Source organism: Callorhinus ursinus, unplaced genomic scaffold (assembly GCF_003265705.2).
Source record: "Callorhinus ursinus isolate GAN/ISIS: 27379988/994484 unplaced genomic scaffold, GSC_fseal_2.0 scaffold12, whole genome shotgun sequence".
NCBI classification, from domain to species: domain Eukaryota; kingdom Metazoa; phylum Chordata; class Mammalia; order Carnivora; family Otariidae; genus Callorhinus; species Callorhinus ursinus.
In genome coordinates this window covers 18,819,852-18,847,786 of record NW_027397074.1, presented here as the reverse complement: position 1 = coordinate 18,847,786, position 27,935 = coordinate 18,819,852, and the positions used below count along the sequence as shown (strand labels likewise).

Here is a 27,935-nt window from a genome sequence, read left to right as displayed (position 1 = left end):
TGGCATCATAGTTTAGAGGAGATAATAGACTCTCTAGGGTGGAGGGAAGCTAAGGAAAGGGGGGTGGAGGTAAGGTGGGGAAAACTAAACCACCAACATTCCAGCCTCTTCTCAATCAGGTGTTCATAACATGCATTGTGCATCTGTGGTTCACAGCACCATCAATTTCCCGAATAAGATGTATATTTTCATCTGCAGCAATGTAGGGGTAATGACAAAAACCAGGGATTCTTTCAGTTAAAATCTGTGAGGAACACTAAGGTTTGTTTCCTCCTCTGCCTGTTATTTCCACAACTATTGTCACCTGCATGAGACAACAGAGATAATAAAACTGTAGTCGTTTGATAGGGAAAGAAAAATCTGCAGGATGATGCAGAAAGTAAGTTCTTGCCAGAAAAAAACCCAGAAAACTTCCTGCTGCTGAAGGAAAGCTACAACTAATACTTGCATTTCTTACACTGTGGGAAGTATTAATGAGTATTATCTCCTATTGTGCCTACAGTTGAGAAAATGCAACATGGCTTAAAAAGACCTTTCGTCAAAAAAAAAAAAAATCACACAATGAGGGTGCTGTCGTGCCATTAAAATTGGAATTTCCCTCTGTACTTGTTTGATTTTGTTTTCCTTCATAGTGTACAGGCCAGGCAAGGTGCCTTCTGGCTATACTCTGGGCTTTGTAGAAGCTTCAGGGGCTGCTAAACCCAGAACTCTCTTCTGAGGGGTTCCTTAAGAGAAGACTGGCCCCATTCACAGCTCAGCTGACTGGATCAGGGCTCGGCACCGGGCCCAGGGCAATCCAGTCAGACTGACACAACAGCCTAGCTCAAAGCTTTGCTTTCTGCTTCACGAGGATGCCTACACCAATCAGAGCTGCTCCTGCGGAGGGTTTGAATCCAAGTAAAAGAGCTCACTGAGAGGCTGTCCCGGAAATAGAGGGATGAAGGGAAATGACAATAAGCAGGATTCATGAATAAGCAGAAACAAGCCGGCGGAAGCCATGAGATGAAAAGGAGAGGGAAATGGTAGGTAGCAGAGGCACAGCCAGAAAAAGCGAGCCGCCATCATGTCACGCACAAAGGATAGCAAAAGCCGGCTGCGTCGGCAGGAGCGGTTACCAGAGCTGAGCTGGTGGCTAAGGTGGTAGGCAAAGTCAGACTCCTGCTGGATTCTGATGGACACCCAGTCTTCGTGAGGCCTGTCTATGCAGCTGCGTGGACCATCAGCCTTGTTTCCGCCTAATTTCCCAAAGCAACCTCAACAAAGACCACTGTTAACTGAAGAAATCTGACCGAGGCCACTAGCTCGTGGTCTCCCCGGCCCCACGGCACAGCTCTTCCTGTCATTCTCAACGATCTGTCTCTGTCCCTCGCACCCGGCCACCTGTCTTCTCAATGGAAGGTGTCCCTTCCTCACACAATTCAAGCTTCTCTTAGACGGCTATAATCCAGAATTGAAACATAGTTCTACTGATTGAATGCAGTTTTAATTTTCCCAGTTCTTTCTTAAAAAAGGCAGGCAGGGGCAACGCGCTTCACCAGCGCTGTCCAGGAGAGTGTTCTGTGATACTGAAAAGGTTCTGCATCTGCCCTGTCCCCAGTATGTGGCCCTGAGTCATGTGTAGCTAATGAGCACCTGAGATGGGGTTCTGCTACTGAGGATACAAAATTCTAATTTAATTTTAATTAAAAATTAAATGGAAAGAGCCACACGTGGCTAGTGGGTTACCCTGTTGGAGAGCATAACTCTGCGCTATTCTTGCTTAAAAGAATATGGAAGGGAAGGGAAGGGATGGGTTTTCCTAGTCTGTCTTTATCCAGTCCTGACCCAAATGAGTTGATTATTTTACTTCATAAATATACAGTTCTCAAATATTTACTGAAGATTTCATCATATGTGGTTCAAGGGCTACCTGCATTAACATCCTTTGGGGTCCTTCAAAGTGCAGATTCATGGACCCCAGGAACCTCCTGCGGTTTTAAAAAACTCCCCAGGGCGTGAGAATACCTGCTTTACTGAACATTCAGATAATGATGCCAGAGGGTCTTTCTTATCCCTGTATTCAGCAAAAGGAGTAGACAGAGTGACCATGCAGTTTCCGTCTCAATTCAGAATGGCTGGAAAATTAAGCTCAGCGTAGAGGCGTGTTTGGAATTGCTATATGTAAATATAAGTGATACAAATGGATGTGGTATTTAATAGCTTCTGGTCTTTGGGAAAAATTTCAATGCACATTTTCAGGCTCTCTCAGACTTTAGGATGGTCTTACCCTTCAATGTTGATAAAAAGAGTGGGGACAATCTATGAAAGCATTAGTCTACTAACATCTTTAGAGGATAACAACATGTAGGAAGCACAGTATTTTGATCATCCAGTGGCACCTACCCCATTTTTAACTTAGGTGCAGGCAGTTTTCTTTTCATTTAACTTGGTTATAAGACTCTGAACAAAAATTGCTTTCTGCTGCAAAGAAAAATGCTTCTCGTTAGCTTTTCCACTAAGGCCACTTTTTGCAAATCCAGTATTATTAACTAAATAATTGAAGTGACCTTAGTATGCAAGTTTAGAAACAATTTGGCACTGAGGTATAGGAGGCAAGTTAGAACAGTCCTCCGTCATTTCATGACCTGAGCCGAAGGCAGTCGCTTAACCAACTGAGCCACCCAGGCACCCAGTCCTCCGTCATTTCAAAAACAGAAGTGATGCAATGCATTTTTCATCCTGATTCTGCACAACTCCCCAAAGAAAGACGGCTGAAATGCTAGATTACAGTGTTAGGCTCGTTGGGCCCTCAACCTCTTTCCCACCCCTCTTCTTCCCAATTTCTCTAGGTTTTACAAAGAACTGGGACGTTTGAGAAAAATTAAACATGCCACAGCTTGCTCTAAACAGTTAATTAATTCATCAACAAAATCAAAATCTAGGGAATTACATGTTTTTCTATACAAATACTCTTATTTATGTAGACTTTGTGCTCTGTCATATCTACAATACAGACATTAATATTCCGCTGTTGGTCAGAAGAAGTTCCACGGCACAGATGTATTAGGCCAATATATAGGCTGTACTATTTGATTTCTAAGATGGCCTCATTTGAGTGAAATTAAAAACCCACAAAGGTGAAGAATTAAAATGGTTTCTTTTTCTGCCGGCTGACAGAAAACTCTTAGAATCCAGCTTCCCTGTAGCTTTTCCGAGAAAAGGAAAACTTAGATGTTTCCTCACTATAATGTTGACTCAAGCTGAGGTATTTGGATTTGGAAGAAAGCAACATAAACGATAATATTAAAGCCTCAAAAGTTGATGTGAAAAGGAGAAAACTCACAGAGAACATATTTATATTATTATCAAACAGTTCTAGAGGAAGGAGTTTGTATAACCTTAAATCTAGCTCAAAAAATACACTGCAAAGAAAACATATTTTTTTGTAAAACTGAAGTTCTGAGCACCTCTTTTTATAAACCTCTTTTTAATTAGCAATTTCTGAGACCTTATGGGCAGTGTTTCTGTCCAATCAGCTTCATTTGATTTTGCAAGGAGAAGCTGACCTGAAGCACCTTCTAGCAGCTTTGACTGGCTAGGTAGGCTCGGGTCAGAGATCTTAAAAGAGCAGAGAAGAAAAGACACACAGCCCTGTGACTGAAATTCAAGCTTGCTTGTGCACTGGGTGCGTGAGGCAGCACAAATACAGTTCATCTTTTGTTTTAACTGAATTGTCTGCGGGATTTCTGAAGCCAGGTGCCTTCGTTATGGTAATGCACGTTAAACACTTTAAAAAGCATATGCTACAAACCTCATGAATTAAACCTGTTCTCACAGCCAGGAGGTAACTCAGCCCACTCTTTGTGTGACCAGCTGAAATTCAGAATGGGAGTACAAATACCAGGGAGGGAGTGAATTTGTGCTTCTAGATAACTTTGTATCCAGTGGGGAGAAATAACCTGAAGAATGAAGAATCTTACTCTTACATATGGAGCAGCGAGTCTATTAGTAACATTTTCTGACTGGCATTTACACACCATGTTTTACCTGGGGAGCTTTCATTTCCATCATTCATCCATCACCACCATATTCCCGAGAGGCCAAAATTGGCCCCCACATTGATGCAGGCAACAGCGAAGTCTTCCACATAACTCAACGTTTTGGCAAATCCCCCCCAAGACAAGGTGGACAGTTTCATTTGTTCTTTTCACCATGCTGGCAATTCAGCCTATTAACATATCTCGTATTAAGAAGGAGAAGAAGGAAGAGGGGCTCTTGCAATGCTGTCTATATCCTTCGATTCACTGGAACATTTAATTACTGAATATCCACATGAGCAAGGAACACATATGGGCTAGCAAATAAAAAGCCTTCCCCACAAAAAAGTGTGTTCTCCATTTGCTTCAGAGTTATGTTACATTATAAAAATCTTAAAAAACAAACAAACAAACAAAAACCCAGAAAGATATATATAGGCATAAAATTCCCCCAAAACCCAGATGTTTCCATCTGGCAATAAAGACACAGCCTTTTCAGAAGCAGCTGTCTTCTGCTTGTTTCTGTGAAGCATGTGTGACTAGAACAGGCGACATGCAAGAGATTGCCTTGTTTAGATGATGCTTCCTATCTACAGAATAGCAGAGGTCAAGGAATGGCACAGGGAAAAAAGAAAAGCATCATCATGATGAGGTTTGTCCTAGGGCCCAGGGAAGGATCAGAAGTGGGCTGAGTAGCCCACACGGCAGCGGAGCTAAACGAGGGAGCACGTGTTCTTTCCAAGGGAAGCAGCCACCGTTCAGTTATACACACGAAATTCTGGCAGGAATGTGTGAGTGCAGCATTGCCGGAGTCGCTGATTTAAAAAAAAAAAAAAAAAGAAGAAGAAGAAGAAGAAGCCAAGAATCCAGACTTTGTGTAAAATTTCTCCATTTTAAATGAGAGCAACTAATCTAAAAAATGGTGTGGGCCCAATAAAGCAAATCTGTGACTTAGATACGGCCCAAGGTTAACCTTTTTCTAACGTCAATGAAGAATGTATGAGTAGTTAAAATGATCTGCTTATAACTGAAATGGTTTACGACTGCATAAATAAAATACAATTTTGGCTAGGATCTAGTAGGTACCTGTAAATATGACAGCTGTATTCTCCTCAGTAGAATCTGTGATGAATGCCATAATGAACACAAGAGATTCACAGGACTCATAGGGGAAAAAAAGGAATCTGAAATATTTCATTGAAAAGATCTACTCAATGTCTATTCATTATTACTTTCCAGGCAAAGTAGGTCACCTTACCTGTGCCTTCTTGAGAATGTTGTGCTCATCAGTGCTTGCTATTTGATAGACTTTTGCCATAACTATTGTTTTTCCCAAAGGCCCGCATGCTTTCTCCAGCTTCTGGCTGCAATCTTACATTTGGGACGGTAAAAATAGAAGACACTGTGGACAGAATAAAGAGTTTCCATTTATGTATTTATAGATTATTTATAATCTTTCCTTGTGAAACATGGAGACTGAGATGCAATTCCAGATACCCAGCCCATAAAACATCATGGCATGTGTTGGTCTCTGAAATGGCAAGTGGTACCATAAAACATCATGGCATGTGTTGGTCTCTGAAATGGCAAGTGGTACCATAAAACATCATGGTATGTGTTGGTCTCTGAAATGGCAAGTGGTACCATAAAACATCATGGCATGTGTTGGTCTCTGAAATGGCAAGCGGTAACAGCCACACACTGACACAGATTTGTACACACATCTGACAGCACGGTCTGCCTTCCCTTCAGAACCACAGGGCGGTTGATATTCGTGCTCATATTTCTCTGATCTAGAACAATGAATTTGGGTTGGAAACATGTCTTACACTTCCTTCATGCCATTCTTTCATTTGTTCACTGGAGGAATATTTATGGAGCCTACACTGTTCTAGGTATTTTGGAATCCTGTAGTGTATAAACTAGAACGAAAAGAAATCCCTGTTCTTGTGGATTACATTCCGGGGGAGACAGATGATAAACAATCAAAATCAAACAAATATATGAACTAGCAGTAAGTCTTATGAAGAAAAATAAAGCAGGGAAGAGAAACTGGAAATGCTGCAATGGAAGGAGGTCCGTGAAGGCTTTCTTTTCTTCTTCTTCTTCTTCTTCTTTTTTTTTTTTTTTGTTAAAGTAGGCACCACACCCAGCATGGAGCCCAGGGCGGGGCTTGAACTCACAACGCTGAGATCAAGACCCGATCTGAAATCAAGAGTCGCACGCTTAACTGACTGAGCCAGCCAGGCGACGCTTGGGCTTTCTGGATAAGAGACATCTGAGCAGAGACCCAAGGAGGTGAGAGAGCAATCCAGGCAGAAATCTAGCAAGCACAAACGACAGGAAGAGGAAACAGCAAGGGCTGACACCAAGGAGCAAGAGGAGAAGCAGGCAAAACAGAAGGGTACTGTAAAACGCAGGTGAGAGAAGATGGGGAGCACGTGGGGCAGGGTGATAGCAGTGAAGAAGTGAGGAGTGGTGTGTCCTCAATCTATTTGGAAGGGAGCGCCAACAGGGTCTGTGGAAGAACTGGGGTTGGGTGTGACAAAAGAAGAGGCATAGAGGACAGCTTCCATCAGTGGGAAGAACGATGTTGCCATTTATTGACAAGGGGGAGAGGACAGATGGAGCAAGCCTGGGGGGAAAGATCAGTTTGGTTTTGGTGATACTAAGTTCGAGATGCCTACTAGAGGGCCAAATGGAGATGCTAAATAGCCGGCTGAATATGCAAGTCTGGAGTCAGGGAAGGTGGGACTGGAGACAGAAATGTAGAAGCTGTCAATGTATAGATGATACCTAAAATCATGAGCCTGAATGAGATCACGGAGGCCCTGGGAGGAGCATATGTAGACAGACCTGAGGATTATGCACTAGAGCACTCTAAAAGTGAGAGGGCTGGCAGATGAGGAGAAATACACAAAGAAGTCTGAAGAGGAGAGTTTAGGGTAGCTCCAATAGGAAAGCCATGGGAGCGTCCCGTCCTGGAATCCAAGGGAAGGAAGCGTTACTAGGAAGTGATAGTGGACAGTTGTGTTGAATTCTGATGATGGATCTAGATGAAGGCTGGGGAAGGACCAACCGACAGAGACTTTGAGAACAACAGTTCTGGAGCCTTGTGCATGAAAGCCTTGTTCAAAAGGACTCAAGAGAGAATGGAAGTCTAGGAACGAACTGGAAGCAGTAAATATATGTGAACCAGGTGTGTTTGTTTTATTTTTAAGAAGACGGTGTGAGGCTAAATTAATGGCTGTAATGTTGTTTTAGAATAATATACAGGATGTATATAGGAATGAGTAGGAAAACTCACAAACATCAGAGCTGGAAAGGTCCTTAGGGATCACTGTGTCTCTAAATGAGAAATCAGGAACCCACTGAGACCAAGGCACTTGCCCAAAGTTGCCTGGCTAGCTCCTAGTAGAGCTGAAGCTAGAACCCAGGTGGTCTGATTCCCAGTCCGGTGCTCCACACACTGTACCAATTTGTTGCCCTTCTTTTACTGCAGATCTGAGTTTTGTGAATTAGCAAATGAATGTAATAAAATCAAGGACTCTGTGCTATGAAGTGTATTTTGTTCATTTACTTTGACAAGGGTAGTTCAGCTTCAATAATTTATGTAACTTGATAGTATACACAGGAGAATGCCCTGTGGTGTATTTCGGAAAAGTAATGAACTTCTTCTAAATCAGCCCTCCATTTACTTCCCTGCAATTAAATTTCTGTGAAGAAGTGGGGCAAGGCTGTTGGGGTTTCAGGACAGAGGGAGAATGACAGGGTGCCACCAGAATTAGCCGCCTTTAACTACGAGATCCCCAGGTATCATTATTCTTGCTTGATGAATGTGTAATTCCCCCTTTGGTGGCACACTAACACAACACTTCTAAATTTTGGTATTATGTAAACTAGTGAGATTTTAAGGAGCGGTATAGTAAAGAAAGATATTATATTGTTAAATGTTCTTCCAAAGCAAAGAAGAGTCTGACATAAGCATACAACTTCATTTTTATACGGATCCACGGAACAACTGCAGTGCTTTGTGTAACCGGGATTGTAATGACACCTGATACCCTTCTCACACAGTCAGATATATTAAAGTAGGCCAAGAAAGCTCAAGCCCACTTTTAATTTATTTTTGTTCCAATTTTCTCCTTTTAATCTGGTTTTGCTTTCTGCTTGCATACGTGTTTCCCTTTTGTGGATATTCTTTTTAAAACTCTATAAACTATCTTTAAGAATATAAGCACTATGGACTGAATTCATATGTTGAAACCTTAATCCCCAATGTGATGGTATGTGGAGACGGAGTCTTTGGGTAGTAATTTGGGTTGGAGGAGGTTATGGGGGGGCGCACATGATGAGATTAGGGGCTTTATAAAGAGGAAGAGAGAGGGAGAGACTGTTCTCTCTGCCTGTGTGAGGATATAGTTAGGTGGCTTTCTGCAAGCCAGGAAGCGGCTTCACCAGGAACCAAATATGCCAGTACCTCCACCTTGGACATCCTAGCCTCCAGAACTAAGAGAAATAAATGCTAGTTGTTTAAGCCCCCACAGGCTAAGGTATATTTGTTATAGCAGCCTGAGCAGACTAATACAGTGAGGTTCCTGGATTTGATGAATCTAAACCAATACTTCGTTGCTTAAGACAATCCATTTTATTCATTCATTCATTCATTCATTTTTAAGACAATCCATTTATTGGTTCTGCAACACTTCTTCTCAGGTGGACCTCCTTCCAAATCTTCTTGTTAAAGGAAGCACATGAGGACATCACCCTCGCTGCTGCCATTTGCCAGGTGGTGAACTTTTATCAGACTCCAAACTAATGGGAAATTTAATTTGAATAATTTCTAAATATAGTCTGCAGAATATTAACCTAGATAACAGAGTCCTCGGAAGAAGTCATTTCACCAAAACTAGTTCTCAAAGTTTCTGAAGTCTAGGAATTTTGTTTTGTAAACATGTTTACAAGGACTACCACATTGTTCTAAATGGAAACGACTATAGTATTTGATACCAGGATTGTCCTTTCTTGGGACTGGATTTATGCCTCATAATGATTATCTGTTAGACACAGAAATAGCATTTCTGTAACTCAAAATTGTTACCGGAGGCATTTAGCGGAATCTTGCTTTAAAAATATAATGATTTTTCATCTTTATTCTCCCCCCTTCAAAAGGTTTCACTGCTCCTGATGTTTAACGTTAATGCAAAGACGTGTTTCTGCCAATGAATATCGCCTTATGGTTATGCTTCTGCAAATAGCCTGCTGTGAGCTGATAAAGGGATTAATGCAGCCAAAATTCTTAATCTGTGAAATTACAAATTAAATTCTCATATTAAAAATACCACCCTGAGGTATTTTTTGTGGTTTTAATTCCCCTCTGGTGTTCTGCATACATTGTGCTTGTTAATGACGGGGACAAGGCTATCTCCGGTGGCAGCCTGCTGCCGAGTGATAATGTGTAGGCATTTACTTCCTGACAGAAACTGGATTTAACCACTGGCTGATAAACTAAGTGGCAAGTGGGTAATAAGTCCATATTAACAGAAAAGTACTACCACAGAATTCAGAATTCGTAGACCATCAAAATCCTGGCTTAAACTCAATCATCGAGTCAGATGGGATTGAGATGTCACCAAGGAGGAGTGATATCAAGTTACAAGTTATACTAAATGGGAAAACAGACCATACGTTTGAATTTGAGGAGCCATAAACTAATGAGCCCATTTGTATCTTTTTTTTCCAGTATAGAAAGATGTGTCACTAATTCATTATTTTTCCACAGAAATTTCATCTTTAATTAAAAAAAAAATGGGAAGACCTGTCATAATGGTCAGTGGGTAGACTTTTAGAAAGAAAGGAGGGCAGAATATAGAATAAATATTGGTTGGGAATATGTAAAATGTTAAAGAAGATTTACTAAGCATAAGGGGGAGTAGTGAGTAGTGGATTAATATATCTATAGACAGTTTAGGATAAAAAGAAATTCAAATTAAATGTAGGATATCAAAAAAGATTTTGGGTAGAAAGATGCAAGAGGAGTTGTTACTTGGGACTTAGCTACAAAATAAAGGGGTCCTGTTGTCAAGGAGAATCTAATACTACAATGGGGGGAAAGACTAAAGTCCAAGAGATTAAAGAAATAACTTTCTGTATGTCTATGGTAAATGTGTACCCAAGGATTAATAAATATATTATAAATGCCTATGCATGTAGGCAGTATATTAATTTTTAAGGTAGTTAGAAAAGAGTATGAGAAGGAATATTTCAAATTGGCATTTGGAAAGAACACAACACCATTGAACAAAAATGCTCTTACTGCAATAGTGTCTTGCAAAATTTCACAAGAATTCTGTTTCACACTTTGGAAGAAAGATGAGATCCTCCCAGTCATAAATCTCCCAAATATTTAAAATATAATTGAAAAAGGCTGTGTAAATACGAACGCTTTTGTAAAAACAAAACAAAAACCCACCCAGGAATGTGTTTTGTTTTAAAAGATCCAGAGAAGCACTGTCTGTATGAATACCAAGAGCATGTGCAGTTGAAATGAATTACAAGTCTTTGGTTCTTACATGTCAATTCAGTGCATTAGCCAATTGCCAACTCTGCTCGTCAGCTCACTGCATAGCAGCCCTTTTTAACATTATTGTTACAACCAAGATGGTCTCTGAGAATCAAACAAAAATGAATCATTTCTCCTCTGTGTACTGCAGCCAGTTAAAAAGTATTGCATGCATAAAGCACTAAATATGTAAATCATATTTCCCTTTTCCTTTATGACTGCTCAGATCATTCTTTTGGACACACACATAATCAAATACAAAGACATGCAGTTGCAGACTGCAGAGCAGAGATAGCAAAAAAGGAATCCATTTTCTTTCTCCGTCTGGTAAGCTAGCAACTGGATGGCAGGATTCCACTAAATATATACACACGACTCCCTTTTCCTCATTCTCTCTCTCTCACTGGGTCTCCCTCAACCCCCGTCTACAGATACACGCACATACATATGTGTACATGTAATGCATATGCAACCATACATAATCTTACATACGCACATATAAAAACATATGAATCCTCCTACAAGTACGTTACACACAGACGTTAAAATGATATGCCTGCTTTGATTGGATGTCTCAGATTTGTCATACTCACTATCGGTCAGTTCCCATAGCCGTGGGGGCAGGTCACTAAAATACTCATGGCTCAAGGCAGCCTGTGCTGATAGTCTGTTCTTTGGGGAACACTGTAGGAGCTTGGAGGCCAGATCCTCTGCATAATTCACATAGCTGAGCCTGAAAACACATGCAAAAAAGAAAAATCAGACCAAACAAGAAAATCCACTGAATAAGACATAGAGCTCACCTAATTTTTCTGGACCTATTTATTCTTGGCCAAAACCGAGTTAAATTACCTGCTGAAAATAAACAGAAGCAGAATTCACTTTGGTTCTTGGGGCATCTGTTAATCTAAACTAGCTTTTATACTCTTGATATCCTCATCTCATTGATTGAAAATATTTCTACTATAAGCAAAAGGTTGATACTTTCAGGACAGAACAAGGTCCCCAGGTAGAAAATTTCAGGAGATAGTTGATCAAATAGTTACCAGAATTTGTTCATAGAATCTGCCTATTGCATACACATCTGGATAAGAAAATTAATACAAAATAACTAGGAGAATTAAAATAACACTACTATTACGTTCTCTAGTTACTAAAGTTACTTTTCCTCTAAGAATTTACATTTTCTTACATTGAATATAAAATTATTGGCATAAGTACCCCGTCAAATATCAGCAATCATGCTATTAACATGCAGGTTAACAAAGGGAATGTGTATAACCCATATGGGGCTGAATTTATTCAAGATGACCATTAAAACAATAGTAGATAGAAAATATGTGTCTCAAGATTACCAAAAAAGCAGAGAATTCAAATCGCCCATCGGGTACAACTTTCAAATGCATACCAGACCACACAGTCCAGCCCAGGCTTACTTCTTGTAGAACCTCTACTTCATTGCTCTGCTACAATTAAACCCAGATAACATAAACATGATAATAAAAGTATTCCTGATAATGGCTGCCATTTATGGGTCCTCTAACACATGTTAGGCACCTTCCTAGGCACTTTCTACACACCGCTCATATTTATTTAGTCTGACAAGGGAACTCTGTCTCCATCAAATAGCAGTGCAAGCTAAGCGGGAGTCGGAGAAAGGCGTGGACTGCTCAATTAGCAGGCTGAGTGGATTTAAGATTTTTTATTTATTTATTTGAGAGAAAGAATGAGAGAGAGAGCACATGAGAGGGGGGAGGGTCAGAGGGAGAAGCAGACTAGGGAGCCCGGATGCGGGACTCGATCCCGGGACTCCAGGATCATGACCTGAGCCGAAGGCAGTCGCTTAACCAACTGAGCCACCCAGGCGCCCGGCTGAGTGGATTTAAATCCATCTAGAATTACTTGACTCTAAAGTGGTTTGCATTTGTTACCCTCTCAGATAATTTCTAAAAGCAACCCATGGGTTCCTGAGTTTCTGCAACAAGCGCAGTAAGGACATTGACTCTCAGAGAGAGCCAGAGAGTGTCAAGGCAAGTTATATATGCTGGTGCGTATTTTTTCAAGTCTTGAAGCTACTAAACACACAGCCAATGAATTTTCCTCAATAACCAACAATTCACCTGCTTCCCATATTCAAGCAGCTCTTCAGCATTGATTTAAAATTGTTATGGAGCAGGGGAGGACTGGGAATGAGGAAGAGGAAAGGAGGTAACGAATTTGGACAGAGGAAGAAACAGGGAAGGAGCAAAGAAAAATACTACTCTGAAGACCCCAACCATGAGGCCTCTCTAGGTCTTCGTATGTGAAGGTCTCATAGATGGGTTCAGTATTTGGCTGTCGTAGTGGCTGGTTTTTTGTTTTTTTAAACTGATCAGTGGATTGGTTTTAAATGTCTCTGCCAGGCAAAGACAAATTTCTGCATAGGAAAAGGAGGCATTCTCAAAATTCTTTATAGTGTTTTTTCTCCTTTCCTTTAAGAGGGGCCAGGGCCATCCAAATTATCGCTGCCTCTTCCTAAGACTCCCATTATTATAAACTTCTCATTAACATCTTTTAAAATACCAAATGCAAAGTTCGAGACTTCATGGTAAAAACTGCACTTATATTGAATGTACAGTTTATATGTAATCATGGTGAACATGATCATTGGTATGAGTTTGACACAGCTTTGATGAAACAGAACACCAGCGCCAGACTGAGGCTACAGCTGAGCTATCGGCTTGATTCTGTACACGAGCAATGAACCAGCCTATGTCCGCAGTCCCTCTGGCTCCAATCAGCCACAAATCACACACTGTACAGTTGCTGATCACATGCCGACTAAATATAAGGAATTAGCCAATATAAGACAATCTCATTTCTCCTCCTTCCAAATGACTAATGTCAAGCTTTAATGTTGATGAAATAATCAGATGCTTGTGATATTCAGGATATATATAAAAATATTTTCATTATTACACAATTTTAATTTAGGAAGTCTATTTCTTCACTTGCATTTCAAGAACCACTTTTATTCCAACTGTCCACATTTTCAATAGCAGAGTCTTTGTCATTACCAGAACCACTTTTTGAGTTCATCCGAGTTGTTTGAGATAGGACACTTCCAGGATATCTTATTTGGGCATTTTATCCCAAAGCATAAGTACATTTTATCAGAATGCTAGAATGATTATGGTTGGTTTCAGTCTCTCATGGTGATGATCTATTTAAAAATCTTCCCTTGTAATTAGTTAATTTTTGTTTTATATATTCTAAAGCTGGGTAATTCAATGTGTAACAGTTTAGCACTTTTATCTTTTCCTGATAAATTTAGTCTTCAATCTCTCTGTAGCAACCTTCTTTATTTTCAATAAGGCTTTTGGGCTAAAATTCATTTTTTTCCCCTCATATTAATTTAATGACATCAGCTTTCTTTTGCTTGGTACTTGCCTGGCATACCTTTATCATCCTCTTACTTTTAATGTTTCATACCCATAATTTTAAGGGCTCTTTCACAAATATTATATAGCTGGATTTAAGAGTGACCCAAGGAGAAAATGTAGTCCACTTACATCTTGTGATTACTGGTATGTTCGGATTTACTGCTAACATTTTAATATTGTATTCTATTTTGTCCATCTTTCTCTTTTCCTGCCTTCTTTAAATTGAATTTTAAAATCGAACATTTCCATCTTCTGTTTTAGAAGTTATAAATTCTATTTCCATCTGTTGAATGATTACTCTCAACTTTTTCTTTCTTTTTTTTCCATTTCAGTATTTATTTAAATGTTTAAATTCCTGCATTAAGTTTTTACAAGCTGATGGACATTTACAAATTATTTTTCCCAAAGAACTAGAATCATACATTCCAGAAATTGTAAATATATGATTGAACACTGATACACAGTACCACCTTATCAATTATATGACAAATTATCAAGTATACAAATATTAAGTTACACAGATCAAAAGGAAAACAAAATATTAGACACCTACTCAATTCATTAGCATAAACTAACTTCTCTTTTTGCAAGAAAGATTGGGAGAGAAGGAAAAAATTCACACTTCTATCAACAATAGCTGGCAAACAACTTCCAATAAAAATAGGAAAAAATTACAAATTTTCAGAAATTTTATGATTAAGAATTATTTGAGCTACAAGAACAAAGCATGTCTATCTTAAAAACATATTTACTAACAGGCACATTCAGTACATCCTACACGACATTTTGCTAAAAGTACTTAATAGCTCACTCCCACATTTTTCCACCCTCTCTTTTAACTTGCACCCCAAAGTGCAAACATTCAATTAACTTTAAGATGTTTTTGTCTGGAGACGTTAAAGGTATGTGCTTCTACACCAGTCAGAATGGCTAGAATTAACAAGTCAGGAAATGACAGATGTTGGCGGGGATGTGGAGAAAGGGGAACCCTCCTACACCGTTGGTGGGAATGCAAGCTGGTGCAACTACTCTGGAAAACAGTATGGAGGTTCCTCAAACAGTTGAAAATAGAGCTACCATACGATCCAGCCATTGCACTACTGGGTATTTACCCCAAAGATACAAATGTAGGGATCCGAAGGGGTACGTGCACCCCAATGTTTATAGCAGCAATGTCCACAATAGCCAAACTGTGGAAAGGGCCAAGATGTCCATCGACAGATGAATGGATAAAGAAGATGTGGTATATATACACAATGGAATATTATGCAGCCATAAAAAGGAATGAGATCTTGCCATTTGCAACGACGTGGATGGAACTGGAGGGTGTTATGCTGAGTGAAATAGGTCAATCAGAGAAAGACATGTATCATATGACCTCGCTGATATGAGGAATTTTTAACCTCGGGAAACAAACTGAGGGTTGCTGGAGTGGTGGGGGGTGGGAGGGAAGGGGTGGCTGGGTGACAGACATTGGGGAGGGTATCTGCTATGGTGAGTGCTGTGAATTGTGCAAGACTGTTGAATCACAGATCTGTACTTCTGAAACAAATATTGCAATATATGTTAAGAAAAACAAAAGAAGAAGAAGATAGCAGGAGGGGAAGAATGAAGGGGAGTAAGTCGGAGGGGGAGACGAACCATGAGAGATGATGGACTCTGAAAAACAAACTGAGGTTTCTAGAGGGGAGGGGGTTGGGGGGATGCGTTAGCCTGGTGATGGGTATTAAAGAGGGCACATTCTGCATGGAGCACTGGGTGTTATGCACAAACAATGAATCATGGAACACTACATCAAAAACTAATGATGTATGGTGATTAACATAATAAAAAAATTAAAAAAAAAGATATGTGCTTCTGTTACAATGTGGATTTTACATGAACTTTTCAACCAGAGGTTTGTGATTTTCACAATGGGGGTTTTCATAATAGCACAAAATGAGATTTATAGAAAGACATTAAAAAATCGTTATCAGACTTGGCCAAAAGCCAACAAAATCAGTGGTTACACAAACCTGATGTATACTGTTTTAAATGTGAGAGATATAAACATAAAGTAGTAGGCAAATAGCCATACAGGTCCTACTATCAATGTCTGAAATGACTGAAGGGATAAACCATAGAAGATCTAGACTGTTTTTCACAGTTCCTGAATTTTAATTCTGTTCTGATATTAAAGACATACAAGTATTGTGGCTGGGTATTTTGGCACCCAATCTTTTTATATTTTTTATATATTGCTAAGATTCTGGCACGTGAATAGATTTGCAGAACACTTACAACTCAATACTGAACGCTTCCTGGAAAGGTCAATTGACAAAAATGATAAGCACGTTTTAAATGCTGAACAGCAAGCATCTTTTGCTAAGTTTCCAAATAGCCCGATGATAATCCAAACACAGAGGCTGCAATTCTGCCAAGCTTGAGGCCTGATAGAACTGCTTATCAATACTCTTATGAAAGCTTCATTAGACTTCCCATTCGCCAAGCCTATGTGTTGGCTATTATGTATGATAAACCGGGTCCTGTCTTAAGCTCCATTTCTGAGACAATAGCATCAGGCAGCCCAGTTTTATTGACTGTAAGAACAGTTTCTATGACTACTGGTAAAGATGAAGTGCAGCTGGATTTTAGGACAAGAGCTGCTTGCTTTTAAAAGCTCTACTCCAGGGGCGCGTGGGTGGCTCTCAGTCGTTAAGCGTCTGTCTTCAGCCCAGGTCATGATCCCGGGGTCCTGGGATCGAGCCCCACATCGGGCTCCCTGCTCTGCAGGAAGCCTGCTTCTCCCTCTCTCACTCCCCCGGCTTGTGTTCCCTCTCTCGCTGTGTCTCTCTCTGTCAAATAAATAAATAAAATCTTAAGAAAAAAAAAAGCTCTACTCCACTTTCATCTTCTAAACTTTCCTGCATCTTTATATTTCATGCCACCTTCAATTAATGTTAGGACGACAAGCATTAGAGCTCTCCCAAGACCTGTAACATGATGACAGTGACAAAACAACTAGGTTCTTCCAGAAACTTCATCTTTCCAAGACATAACCGGTCAACAGCCTGGATGGATGGTAGCACACCACCATCAAATAGTCAGCCTTCTTTCTCTGCAAGAGCAGTGTGGTAAGTTCCTACACATATTCTTCCTATTGTGGTAATGCCACACTTTTTAAGTTCCTCTAAAAATCTGGGGTCACACTGGATAGACTGTCCTGTGTATGACTTCACAAGAATTGGTCAGTTCATCTGAGCCATACTTAGTTTAAAAAACACTCAATAGGATGATGAAAGAATTGAAAGAAAAATGAATACACAATACAGAAGTGAGGTGAAGAAGCTGTAGTCTATTTCAATATACTACACTTGTAAGTCTCAGCGCTTTGAGCGAGACGTTGGGAGTAATGGGAAATGAAATGAACGCCCCAGCAAGGAGCAGCAACTCCACTCCAGTAATGAGGCAAGAGAAAGGAAGCTCCCCCAGGTTTAGCCCATCTAGGTCAGAATACTTGTAAAATGCTTTCCTGATTTTAATTCCATCCTCCTGTGTCTTAGTTAACCCCTCTTATGGAGCTTCTTGGTGGAATAGTAATGAATTTCTATAGCTCACCTGTCTGTATAGGGGTCATGCTGTGTTCCCACAAAAGTCTCCACTGCCCTTCAGAAACGTAATAAATATGTGACCAAGAACACCACAGAACCTCTCAATCTTCAGCCAGGTGTGTCCTCTTTTGGGGTCAGTTGGTTTGGTTTTGTTTGTTTGTTTTACCATCAAGGATATCAGAAGAAACTTCCACACTTTATACCTTCACCCTCAGTTCTCCTAGCGGATGGCTCCTTAACTTTTTAACATTTCACTTTAACTGCTTAAAGTTTAAACTGTAGCTTTACCTTCCCGCTGAACAATACAAGAACATTAGGACACTTCTGATGACACTAGTCCCATCTCTCAGACAGTATTGTCTCATATTTTATTCCTATTTTCTGTGCTTTTTATTTATTTATTTTTAGAGGAGGGAGGGGCAGCAGGAGAGGAAGAGAAGGAATCTTAAGCAGGCTCCATGCTCAGAGCAGAGCCCGACGTGGGGCTCGATCTCACAACCCTGAGGTCATGACCTGAGCTGAAATCAAGAGTTGGACACTTAACCGACTGAGCCACCCAGGCGCCCCTATTTTCTGTGCTTTTTAAAAACACACATATTAAATGCCACTGTAATTATTATTTAGATTTACCCATGTTTATTATTTATTTCATCACCTTTCTTCTCATGTTTCAGATGTTCCTTCTCTCCTTAGTTTTTTGAATCTGAAATACAAACTTCAGAAGTTCTCTCCATGACAAAAGAACATAGTGGCAAATTCTCTCCGTTTTGTCTCCATACAGGATAACAGTTTGGCTGGGGATAGAATTGTAGGTTCAAAGCACTTTCCCTTAACTCTGAAGATATTATTTCACTGGCTTCTGTTGTTGCTGCTGTTAGCTCTTCTCTTTCTCCTTTTACAATTGTAATGTAAGGTGTTCTTTTTTTTAAAAATTTTTAAATTTATTTATTTGACAGAGAGAGACACAGCGAGAGAGGGAACACAAGCAGGGGGAGTGGGAGAGGGAGAAGCAGGCTTCCCGCGGAGCAGGGAGCCTGATGCGGGGCTCGATCCCAGGACCCTGGGATCATGACCTGAGCAGAAGGCAGACACTTAATGACTGAGCCACCCAGGTGCCCCAAGGTGTTCTTTTCATTTAACTTACTTGGTATTAAGTGTTTCCTGAATGTGAGGATTCATGTCTTTCAACAATTTGGGGAAAATCTCAGCCATTACTATTCGAATACTGCCTATCCCCATTCTCTCTCTTCTCTCATTTTGTAACCACAACATAATGCCATCTTATTAAATTCTCCATGTCTTTACTTGTTCTTTCATCTTTTCCATCTGTTGCCCCCTGTGCTCTCCATTCTGAGTAATTACTTCAGAGCTATCTTCCAGTTCAACTAATTCTCTAATCAGCTGCATTAATATGCTTTTTTCCCTGTTCATTTTGTTTTCATAAGTTCGTTTTAAGTCTTTGACAAGTTTGTGCATCCAATTTGATGGTTTCTTGTTCAAGTTTTAGATTTGATCTTTTCTTTCTTCACAACATTTTAAATATAGTTATATTCTATGTCTCATAATTTCCAATATCTGAAATTCTGGGTGAGGGGGGAGGCCAATTTTGTTGTTGCTTTTGCAACTGACCCTCACTCACAGTGACTTTTTCTCAAATGTTTTACAATTCTGGGTTGTGAACTCATGCTTGGCTAATGTTAATGTGTGGGAATTCTGACTGGCCTGGGTTGAGAATATCTTTCTCCATAGGGATTTTCTTTTGCTTCTGTCAGGAGTCCTGGGGTTCTCTTAACAGCTAGGTGCTCTAAGTTCTTTCTGTCGGCTTCTGCAACCATGTGAGTTATGTAAATTTAAACCTAAAATTATAGAATTTTCAGGAGACTTTTTCAGCCCCATCCAGAGCCAAAGCCAACATAGTTGTCCTTGCCAGTCTCTTTTTGCTGGAAGCAGATTTTTTTTTTCAGCCAGCCCATTACCGAGGTGAAGTGCTTTCAGTGTCTTAACTATGTGAGGAATCTTGATTCCTATGTGGTGCCTTTCTTAGGCCCAAAGCATTGTGTCCTGACCCCCAAGTGGCTCCATGTTCCTTTTTTAGCAACACTTCAGGGCAGTGGCAACTTTAGCACGTCCTTATCACTCTGGTTTCTTCATTCTCGGTCCCTGAGAGATTTCACTTACTGTCTTCTTGGTTCAGTTATGCACATGCATTGGAAAGGATGTGCTTGTTGTACCTTCTCCAGCATTTTAGGTCAAGATTTGTGGGAGCAGAAGAGACTCTTTCCTCCCAAAAGTGTATATTTATAATCTTCCTAATAAAATCATCTAACTTGTAATCTTCAGTACTTTCTCCCTGGCATCACTAACTCAGGATCGTTTCCCTACCGTAAAAAACAAAACAAAGCAAAAAACTACTCCTTTTAGATCACCTCTGTTAAACCTCAAAAATTAGCTAACCAAAGTTGTTTTAAGGTAAGGTTCTTTCTCTCCTTCCTTCCTTCCTTCCTTCCTTTCTTCTTTCTTTCTCTCTCTCTCTTTCTTTCAAGATTTATTTGAGAGAGAGAGAACAAGTAGGGAGGAGAGGGAGAAGCAGGCTCCCTGACGAGCAGGGAGCCCGATGTGAGGCTCGATCCCAGGACCCTGGGATCATGACCCAAGCCGAAGATAGATGCTTAACAGACTGAGTCACCCTGGCACTCCTAGGCTAAGGTTCTTTCACCACTCAACTTTAAAGATGAGTCTCAAATGCATTATCTAAATGAAAGAAGCCAAAGGCTACACACTCAGTAATTCCATTTATGTGACATTCTGGCAAAGGTAAAATTATAGAAACGATGGAGTGATCAGTGGTTGTCAGAAGCGGGGTGGGAGGGGTTAACAAAGGGCACAGGAGAAGTTTTTCAGATGCCTCTTGATCCTGAAGGATGGACATCAGGCCATCTAGAGATGTGAGAAGGTAGGGTCAGGGAACTCATCAAGGAAATTCAGTGGAGGGAGCAGTGTAGAGAGATGGGGTGTTGCAGGTTTTTCACAAGGATCATTCACCTTTAGGGGTAGACAGCTGACTCTCTGAGTGACTGACATTGGGACTTCCATGTCTGGGGTGGGGGGTCTGATGATTCAAGGGATGTTCTGGCAATGGGGAGATGGCACTGCCAGTGGTGAGGCCTTCCCACTGACCTCAGTGCTTGATCCCAGGTCACTGAGTAGGGACCTGCCTCCAGCTGTCAGACTGCGCCTACCAGCTCAGAGGGTGGACTCAGGGAGCTCTGTGTTCGTGAAGGGTCGCATAAACCTGGCAGGGTATGTGGGACAGAGGACTTTCGTGTTCATTCCACATTCATTTTTTTAAAAAGTAAAAGATATTTGTTGTTGTGGAAACTCTGAAAAACCTAAGGAATTTTAAAATGATAAATCTAGATGACAACAAAGAGAGGCAATCCGTACTGAATCCAGTGTGTGTGTGTGTGTGTGTGTGTGTGTGTGTGTGTGTGTGTGTGTGTAGACTCTTATGAGTAACTTTCAAACAAAGGTTTTTACTATAGTTGAATGCTGCTATTCTAATCGTAATATTTTTCATTTTCCTAGTCCTTATCCATACACCTCACACACACACTTTATCTGCATTAAAAAGAAAGGTATGAAAGGAGGCAACATGAACAGTAAAAAACTGCCTTAGACCAGGGATATGGAGCAGGGTATTTTCTTTATCCCTTGTGCAGGTCAGTTTTTGTGCCTCAGAAATGAGGGAGATGGAATAGATGGTCTTGAAGGGCTGTCTAGCTCTAAGGTTATATGCCCTCCAATCTAGGAAGAACCTCACTGTGACCTAGAGGCAGGGAGGGTTAGCACGGCCACACTAGCCTGCCATGACTAACCTACCAGAACTTTCTGCCATCACCAATGAAATGATCCAATGTGCGTCTCACTTCTCTTCACTCAACCTGTCAACTAACTGCTTTCAAAGCCACCTAAGTTTCTTAGCCATTGTGAAAACCAAGACAAAGAGCAAAGTGAACCCAGAGTCTTTTGCCAGACTACAGGAGACTGACAGAGTTGAGAAGAGAGCACTGAAGGTGAAGGATGAAAATGATGATGCAAAAAAAAAGGGAGAGTGCAGCTAGGGTGAGGCGGCTAGGGCTACTTCCTGTAAGACATGATTCCCGGTACAGCCTGGGGACACGACATCTGTGTCATGAGTATATCAAATGTTACACCTACAGAAGTTTTACTTTACCTGAGAAACATGCATTTAAAAAGTAAGCCATCATTTTTGAGCAAAAACATCTTAAGGTCAAATCCTAGTCCTTAAGATACATCTTCAAAATACACATCCCCTGGAGGGTGTCATTTTCTTTCTTTTGTTTTTTTTTTTTTTTAAGTAAGAAGGAAATTGGTCCTTGTCTTTTTAAAGGTACATTATAAACTAGGATTACAAATTCTTTGGTTTTTGTTTTGTTTTTTTACACTGTAGTTCCAAAAGACTCCCTCTAAAATTGATGATACATCTGCCTGTGGAACAACTAAGACAAGTTACATTTTGTTCCCAAGAGCTGACTTCTAGATATCTCTATAGAAAGCTTCACTGGGATTTATTAACATTTTTTTTTTATATTTATGTTTTTAAGTAGGCTCCATGCCCAACACGGGGTTTGAACTCATAACTCTGATATCAAGAGTCACATGCTCAGGGCGCCTGGGTGGCTCAGTCGTTAAGGGTCTGCTTTTGGCTCAGGTCATGATCCCAGGGTCCTGGGATCGAGCCCCACGTTGGCCTCCCTGCTCACCTCTCAGCAGGTAGTCTGCTTCTCCCTCTTTCTCTGCCCCTACACCCCTGCTCGTTCTCTCTCTTTCTCTCTCAAATAAATAAAATCTTATTTTAAAAAAATCAGGCACCCCTATTAACATGTTAGCTCATGAAAGCTGGATATAAAGAGTAGAGGTGTCATAGGTTCAATTTATTTAGAGCATTGGAGATACTGATTTCTATATAACAGTTGAAGAGGAAGTTAAGGGGAAAAGGTTCTAGAATATTCCTCAATGCATTCTATGATGGCATAGAACTACATACACCGTGGGCCTGTACGTGGAGCATACGAGTGTGCTTTGTCTCACAGAGTTGGAAAAAGAATGAGCTGGAGTGAGATGTTGAGGGCCTATATATTCATGCTTTACTCACCGTCACACACTTCACAGAGCAAAGCTGGGGGACTGGATCCTTTCGTTTGGCAGTACACATGCTGTCTCTGTGGCAAAGATGCCAACATGGGCACTGGCCATTGGATTATACAACAAGTAATCTCTTGGAAATGATTTGTGCAGAGGTCTACCCACCCATAAAGACAGGCTATTTCCTCAACTGTAACCGGGGCTGTCAGATGTGGTACTCTTTCTTGTCTACACAGGAAAAGCAAAACGCTCATTTAATTACTATCTTATCAAAGCTTTTGACTTAGGGGGACTCTGTGGTCATAAAACTGCTCTTATTTTTAGAAAATAGGCTCAAATTTAATTCATTTTGCAAAGAAGGGTCAGTAATTTGTCAAGCAGAACATGAAGGGAATCCCTGACATTGGAATAAACTCTGAGAGAAGATAAAAACTAATAGAAGGTTTAGGCTTGTGCAATGAACTTCTCAACCCCAGGTGCTGGGCTGTGCGATGAAATGAGATGCAAGACTCTCAGTTACATTAATAATGAGGAGATTGAGTTGTTTAATGCTGAGACTTCCTTTGTCAATGCACTGCTATGAAAAAAAAATTAATGAGATTCCTTCCCTCAAGGTAAACAGATAACATTTTTATATTAGTTTCCATAAATAGATTGTGTTTTGTTGTACACAGAAGATTGTTCAATTCTCATTCATTTATTCTGGTGAAACTGTTTAATGACAGAATCTCCCCGGAAGACACTCATGCCCATAGTGGTCAGCTCCCCTGACTGTCAAAATGTTATATAATGATAATGCTATACACAGGGAATGCTACAGTTTACAAAGTGCTTTCACATGTATTATTTTATTTCATCTAGATAATCAAAGGGTCAAAATGAAGAGTATCTAGATTTGTGACTCTTAAATCTTAGTGTCCACTACATGTCACACCAAAGATTTATTGCTACTGTCCTACACACACACACACACACACACACACACACGGATGTATGTTGCCAAGTTGGGAAGAGGGTTATTGAGTTATTTTAAAGTTTTCCTTATGGACACCTTACATTTTTCTATCTTTCTCTCTTCCTTTAATTCTGAACTCTATTTCTGTAGAGACTGTTCTTTCTATATTTTTTTAAATTTTAATTTAATTTTATTATGTTATGTTAATCGACATACATTACACATCATTAGTTTTTGATGTAATGTTCCATGATTCATTGTTTGCATATAACACCCAGTGCTCCATTCTATATTCTTGTTAACACCCACACTGCCCTATATTAAATAAAGACAATAAAGAGAATCCAGCTTTAACATGGATAAGATAAACTGTCTCCGAAGCTAGTCAGACCAATCCGTACTGCTAGGTCTCTCCTTCAGATCTAACCCTTACTCAATACATAGTTGCCCTTACAGTAAACTCTATCTGGTGGAAAAGTACAGAAAGTGCTGGAGAGTCCTCAGCAGGATGTGAATGAATCAAGTTTTTGAAAACATTAGCACTGACACTCAAGAGTATTATAAACTGCCAAAAAATGGTCCAGAAAAAGGAAAACATTAAATTCTTGCTTTGGATTACAGAGCTTAGTTAGATAAAAATTACCGCAAATTTCCTAGCTATGATTTTATTTATGACTATTTTCTACCGTCCCTGGAAAAAATAGATGTTTTTGAATGTTTAAGTTCACTGTGAAATCAAATAAAGAGTGGTTTGGCTTTTAAAAAATCAGTTAACTTTTCACATAATTATACTAGGCTTTCCCATGTACTAATATGAAGCTATAGATTTTCATACTTACATTTTATAAATCCACTGATACAGATATTATCATAAAATATTCATGGAGAAAAACTAATATAAGTGAACTTCTTGCTATATTCTTTTCAACAAAAACTCTTGTGTATTTAAACTTAGTTTTATTTAACTCCTGCATCAATCATGCTTTCATTTCCATGCTTACATGGAAGAGAAGGTTACCTAATTCACTACGTTATTTCTGCAGAGATTCCATGTTCATTTCCTCTCCAATTCTTCTCAGTGCCTAGTAGCAGTTACTTTTTTAGTTGTAAAGTTTTATTTTTTAATAGCTTATATAACACCCATATGTGAGGGCAGAGCAAGATGGCGGAGGAGTAGGAGACCTGGGTTTCGTCTGGTCTCAGGAATTCAGCTGAATAGGGATCAAACCATTCTGAACACCTACGAACTCAACAGGAGATGGAAGAGAAGAATAGCAACAACGCTCTGAACAGAAAAGCGACCACTTACTGGAAGGTAGGACGTGCGGAGAAGTGAATCCGAGGCGATATTCGGGAGGATAGACGGCGGGGGAGGGGGCCTCTGTCGGCCGCTTCTGGCAAGTGATAGAGCCGCGGAGCACAAAATCGGACCTTTTAGAAGTCGGCTCCGTTGAGGGACGTCGCTCCAGTGGCTAAGCGGGGGGTGGAACCCTCGCGGGACAGTGTGGTCTCAGGACCCTCAGGGTCACAGAAAGACCGGGGGTGCCTGAGTGCGGCAGAGCTCCCAGGTATCGGAGCGGGGAAGCCGGCTGCAGAGACGGAGCCGAGGCGCGGGCTCTCAGCTCGGGGTTGCCATAAACTGTGATCTGCGGCCCAGTCGGGCCACTGCTCCTCCAGCAGGGACCCAACAAGCGGCAGATCCGGGGAGACTCCCCTTCCTCCCCCGGGAGGAGTGGCACGGGAGCGCACCGCAGGGATCTGCTGGGTCTGGAGACTCCACACGGGGTCGGGTGCCAGAGATAGAAATGCTCGGTCACAGGCCGGGTGAGCACGGAGTGCGGCCTGAGCCCAGGGAGACAGGAGTGACTGCTTTTCTCTGGGGGCGCAGTGAGGAGCGGGGCCCCGAATTCTCGGCTCCTCCGGGTGGAGATTGGGAGGCCACCATTTTCACCCTGGTCCTCCAAAGCTGTACCGAGAGCTTGCAGGGAACAAAAGCTCCTGAGAGCAAACCCGAAGAGATTGCTTAGCCCAGACCGACAAGGGCGGGGCAATTCCACCTCCGGCAAAGACATTTGGGAACCACAGCAACAGGCCCCTCCCCCAGAAGATCAGCCCAAACAGCCAGCCAAGACCAAGTTTACGGATCAAGGAGAGTAGGAGAACTCCAGCGCTAGGGGAATACACATAGAATTCATGACTTTTTTACCATGATTCATTAGTTTTTCAAAGTTAAATTTTTTAACTGTTTTTTTCTCTTTTTGAATTTTTCTTTTTCCCTTTTTCAACCAACATCTTATCAATCCCCTTTAAAAAAAATTTTACTTTTCATTTTTAGAGTCATATTTTATCCCTTCATAGTAGTTACCCTTATTTTTGGCATATATATATAAGTTGTTCTCTCTTTAAAATTTTGAGATACAGTTTCTTCTAACAGGTCAAAATATACCCTAAATCACTAGTGTATGGCTTTGTTCTAGTCTCCTGCCTGATCACATTCTCTCCCTTTTCTTTTTTTCTTCTTTTTTTTAAATCTTCTTTCTTTTTTCAAACAACTTCTTAACTTATCAATTCCTTTTATAAAATCTTTTATACTTTTCATCTTTACAGTCATCTTCCATCCCTTCATTGTATCAACCCTTATTTTGTACATATATAAGTCTTTCTTCCTTTAAAATTTTAGGAGGCACTTTCTTCTAACAGACCAAAATATGCCCAAAATCCAGTGTGTGGCACTGATCTATACACTAGTCTGATCATATTTGATCATATTCTGTTTTTTTTTTTTGTTTGGTTCTGTTTTTGTTTGTTTTTATCGTTATCGGTTTTTTTCCCCCTCTTTCTTTTTTCTTTCTTTCTCTTTCTTTTCCCCTGGTTTCAGGTCTTTTCTGATTTGTATAGAGTATATTTGCTGGGGATGTTGTTAACCTGTTAGCATTTTGTTCTCTCATTCATCTATTCTCCTCTGGACAAAATGACAAGACGAAAAAAATCACCTCAGCAAAAAGAACAAGAGGTACTACCGTCTGCCAGGGACCTACTCAATACGGACATTAGTACGATGTCGGACCTAGAGTTCAGAATCATGACTTTAAAGATACTAGCTGGGCTTGAAAAAAGCGTGGAAGTTATTAGAGACACCCTTTCTGGAGAAATAAAAGAACTGAAATAGAACCAAGTCGAAATCAAAAAGGCTATTGATGAGGTGCAATCAACAATGGGGGCACTAACTGCTAGGATAAATGAGGCAGAAGAGAGAATCAGCAATATAGAAGACCAAATGATGGAAAATAAAGAGGCTGAGAAAAAGAGAGATGAACAACTACAGGATCATGAGGGCAGAATTCGAGAGATAAGCGATACGATAAGACGAAACAACATTAGAATAACTGGGATCCCAGAAGAAGAAGAAAGAGAGAGAGGGGCAGAAGGTATATTGGAGCAAATTATAGCAGAGAACTTCCCTAATGTGGGGAAGGAAACAGGCATCAAAATCCAGGAGGTACAGAGAACCCCTCTCAAAATCAATAAAAATAGGTCAACACCCCGACATCTAATAGTAAAACTTACGAGTCTCAGAGACAAAGAGAAAATCCTGAAAGCAGCTTGGGAGAAGAGATACGTAACCTACAATGGTAGAAACATTAGCGTGGCAACAGACCTATCCACAGAGACCTGGCAGGCCAGAAAGGACTGGCATGAGATCTTCAGAGCACTAAACGAGAAAAATATGCAGCCAAGAATACTATATCCAGCTAGGCTCTCATTGAAAATTGAAGGAGAGATAAAAAGCTTCCAGGACAAACAGAAACTAAAGGAATTTGCAAACACGAAACCAGCCCTCCAAGAAATATTGAAAGGGGTCCTCTAAGCAAAGAGAGAGCCTAAAAGCAGCATAGATCAGAAAGGAACACAGACAATATACAGTAACAGTCACCTTACAGGCAAAACAATGGCACTAAATTCATATCTTTCAATAGTTACCCTGAATGTAAATGGGCTCAATGCCCCAATCAAAAGACACAGGTTATCAGATTAGATTAAAAAACAAGACCCATCAATATGCTGTCTGCAAAAGACTCATTTTAGACCCAAAGACACCCCCAGACTGAAAGTGAGGGGGTGGAAAACCATTTACCATGCTAATGGACACCAAAAGAAAGCTGGGGTGGCAATCCTTATATCAGACAAATTAGATTTTAAAACAAAGACTGTAATAAGAGATGA

General features: G+C 40.4%; 1 protein-coding gene across 5 annotated transcripts in view; it reads right to left on the bottom strand.

Moving 5' to 3' along the window:
* CDK14 (cyclin dependent kinase 14) overlaps positions 1-27,935 on the bottom strand; it is a 542,651-nt gene that overhangs the window by 75,183 nt on the left and 439,533 nt on the right. For all 5 annotated transcript variants that reach the window (XR_012380203.1, XM_025872847.2, XM_073898780.1 and 2 more), the window contains 2 exons: positions 11,172-11,311; positions 5,275-5,418 (listed from right to left, as the gene is read on the bottom strand). Coding sequence is in view for 4 of the 5 variants with exons in the window: in XM_025872847.2 (XP_025728632.1) it covers positions 5,303-5,418; positions 11,172-11,311 (256 nt within the window). In the remaining variant the exon portion in view is untranslated. The remainder of the gene's footprint in view (positions 1-5,274; positions 5,419-11,171; positions 11,312-27,935) is intronic.